We start from the raw sequence: 3,158 nt of genomic DNA, 5'->3' as shown, positions 1-3,158 counted from the left end.
CAGAAACAAAACATAAAAACACTAAACACAGACAGAAATTATTTTTATACTACATTTATCCATTTTAAATATACTAACCTCACTCCTTTGTAACAACTAAGGCAAAAATGTAATTAATTCAGAAAATCTTTTCAGGACCCCACCTTGATGTTTCGGGACCTCACTTTGGCTCCCGACCCCATCTTTGGGAAACACTGCTCTAGAGCAGCAAACTGATAAAACTCTGCTTTTATAGACGTGCTCATACTGATTATAATCAGTTCATTGTGTCCACCTGATCAGCAGCTCCTGGCTGATGCTTTTCCTATGGAAGCATCAAGAGGGGTGGAATATATTGTGTGTTTTTGTACATTCGAGGTTAAGAACTAAACAACAGTTTTTACTACGTCCTGATATGAAAAACCCTAGAAGAGAGTGTTTTATCTTTAATCCATGACCACCCAAAAGACCAGAGCAGAAAAATGTTCAAATGGCAGCTTATGCAAAATAAACATCATATTAATTTAAACAACAAACTTCACCCATTTCTTCCAGCAAGTCACTGATCAACAAGGACTTACAAGTGTCTGTTGCATATCTAATGTGCTCCCCGTTGCAGGTACTGATGAAAAGCTGAACTTGGGAGAAGAGCGTCTCAAAGTCTGGGATGTTTGGCATGGAGAACTTTACAAATCTGAATCAAGAGAGAAGAAGATCAGTAAAAGTATTTTCATGGAGTTCTGTAAGATGAAACCAACTGAAWGCTTTATTTTTTAACAGCTCACTCCAACAACAAGGAACATGCACACATGGTAAAAAAAAAAAAGATGAATTTAGAGCTGGGTATTATACCTGTTCGTACCGAAAACTGTTTTTTATTTTTGTGATGATGTGAATTTTTCAAACACTGGCCTACAGATTTAAACCTGAAAACGTTTGGAGTATTACATCAGGCTTGACAGTAAACCGTTTCATGATGCTTTTCTGTGCAGCACCGTTGAACACGAATGCAGGAACTAGCAACACACAGGACAAACTARAGTCACTGTGGGAGCAACCTACTCAAAAACTGGCAGCAGGTGGTGATTTAGTCTCTGAAGGCCCTGTCASACTAGACAGCTTATGTCAACTTATAAAAATTTTAAAGACCTCTACGTTGAAGACGGGATTGAAAAAAATCAACAGGAAGCTTCTTTTCGGTGTGTACATAATGTTATTCTAACAAATTGATCAAATGTATAACTTTTATTAGCAATTTAGACAAAGAAAATGTTTCATAAGTTGGCATAAGTTGTCTAGTGTGACAGGGCCTTTACATTGGTTGTGAAAAAACAAACTTCCATTTTCACATCGCTGAATGTAGAATACACCTCTCAGCGTTTCCCCTACCATTATCCATACATTACCTTGACTTGACGTGCATAAGTTTGTTTGTCCTGATGCATCTCAGTAATCCAGGTAAAAAATCAAAAAGAAAAAATATTGTATAGGTCTTCTGGACGGGTTCTTCTCTAATGAATCGTTTCATCTCTTCTCCAAGAGACTTCTTCAGTCTTCAGAAACGTTTCATTAAAGAAGAACCCGTCCAGAAGACCTATACAATATTTTTTCTTTTTGATAAGTTTGTTTGTTTTTTTCGCGACAACTGTACCCGTCTCCCCTCACTGCTAACTAAATTTATAAAGCCATAATGTGTGACGAATGTCTACAGTGCGACACAGACAGACGTACAGTAAAAGACAAAAAGTCAAGATGTAGTTTCTGTGTTGCAGAAAAAGCGTAACTTCAGCTGACTGCAGTTTGTTGATCAATAGGCAGTGTTTGTACATTTTAACATCAGTTGAGTTGTGATATAAAAAAAGCCCAATAATATCGTAATACAAATAATTGTTAAAAATACTGATACAGAATTTTTGTCATACCRCCCAGCAGTAGATGAAACATAACATTTCTTTTCCAAAATATTAGATCAATTGTTTTCTGGAAGTGTGTATGTATACACATATCACTGGGTTGTGACTGTTGGTGAAGAATTGGGAACAGCATTTGTACACGAGTCTCTAAAATGTCTCAAAATGTTTGAAGGGGTTCTCAATATCCTTACAAGAGTCATATGGCCTTGTACTCTTTAACATGCTCAAAAGAAATTTGACAATTTTTTTTCTCAAAATAGTTGCAGAGTTGTTCCAGGCATCTCTGCTCTCTGGAATTTAGTTTCCGTAACTCTGTAGTATTTCTTTTGGGACTCACAAAWACCCGTGTAAACTTGTAACTTTATGATGTTCATGAAAAAAACAAATCTCCTATACACTAACTGTTCAGGAACAGTGCAGAGCTTTTGTCCAGGGAGCCGTTCACACCAGCACAGGCTGAGAGCCTGACACCGCTCAGGGCTTGCCTCTCTGTCTCATTGGATAAGGTGGAAAAAATATCAGTAGTGACATTTTATTATGGCCACTTAAAAATAATAGGTCTGTGATGCCCTTAGTATCACGTTAATTGTAGCATATATTTTGTTTATGTTCCAACTCCTGCAATCACGACATAATTACACATATGCCACAGACTCTCTGTGCAGGTTAAAGCAGAAGCTGCTTGCAGTAAAAGTACAACCCACATGCTTGTCTTTCTAGGCAAACATATGAATTATTATAAGAACTTAATGAACAGAAATGTGTTTTCAATTTCCTTCTGTCTTGAGATCCTGGATTATTCAGAAAACATCTAAACCAACCCTAAATGTCCAGGTCTACAAATCACTTAAAAGATGAAAAATATATTAAACATCTGCCTATATTCATTTCAAAAGTGTACCCCGGTAGATTAAAACAAAATCGCAGGGGTAGCTGCTGTGGTGAATGAATACAACGTGGGCCGATGGGGGTAAATGTAGGCAGAGGTGGGAAACAAATTAATGTGCATGGCCTACGATCCTGCTTTGTGAGCCATGCACACACAAACGCGGGTGCGCGGCTCACTGGTGCCAAACACACAGAATTTAGTGAGGCTGCAACTGAAAAATCACCAATTTCCTCCCAATTTAAACTCCCCAGCTGGTCTCCAACAGTCACAGCCCACTGAGATACTGGCTGTACAATTATCTGTACATGCAACTGACAGGAAAAAGAGCAACGAAAGCAAAGAAGTAAGTTAAAGTGTGTGTGTGTGTGTGTGGGGGG

The 3,158-nt window shown here is 38.0% G+C and overlaps 1 protein-coding gene across 1 annotated transcript in view; it reads right to left on the bottom strand.

Annotated features, from left to right (window-relative positions):
• The window catches only part of cops3 (COP9 signalosome subunit 3), a 12,672-nt gene that overhangs the window by 8,233 nt on the left and 1,281 nt on the right, over positions 1–3,158 (bottom strand). Inside the window, exon 3 of the mRNA XM_014021878.1 lies at positions 561–673. Within this exon, the coding sequence (XP_013877332.1) occupies positions 561–673 (113 nt within the window). The remainder of the gene's footprint in view (positions 1–560; positions 674–3,158) is intronic.

This window comes from Austrofundulus limnaeus, unplaced genomic scaffold (assembly GCF_001266775.1).
Source record: "Austrofundulus limnaeus strain Quisiro unplaced genomic scaffold, Austrofundulus_limnaeus-1.0 Scaffold309, whole genome shotgun sequence".
Lineage (NCBI taxonomy): Eukaryota > Metazoa > Chordata > Actinopteri > Cyprinodontiformes > Rivulidae > Austrofundulus > Austrofundulus limnaeus.
The sequence above is the reverse complement of the archived record's forward strand: the minus strand, read 5'-3'. Positions and strand labels throughout refer to the sequence as shown.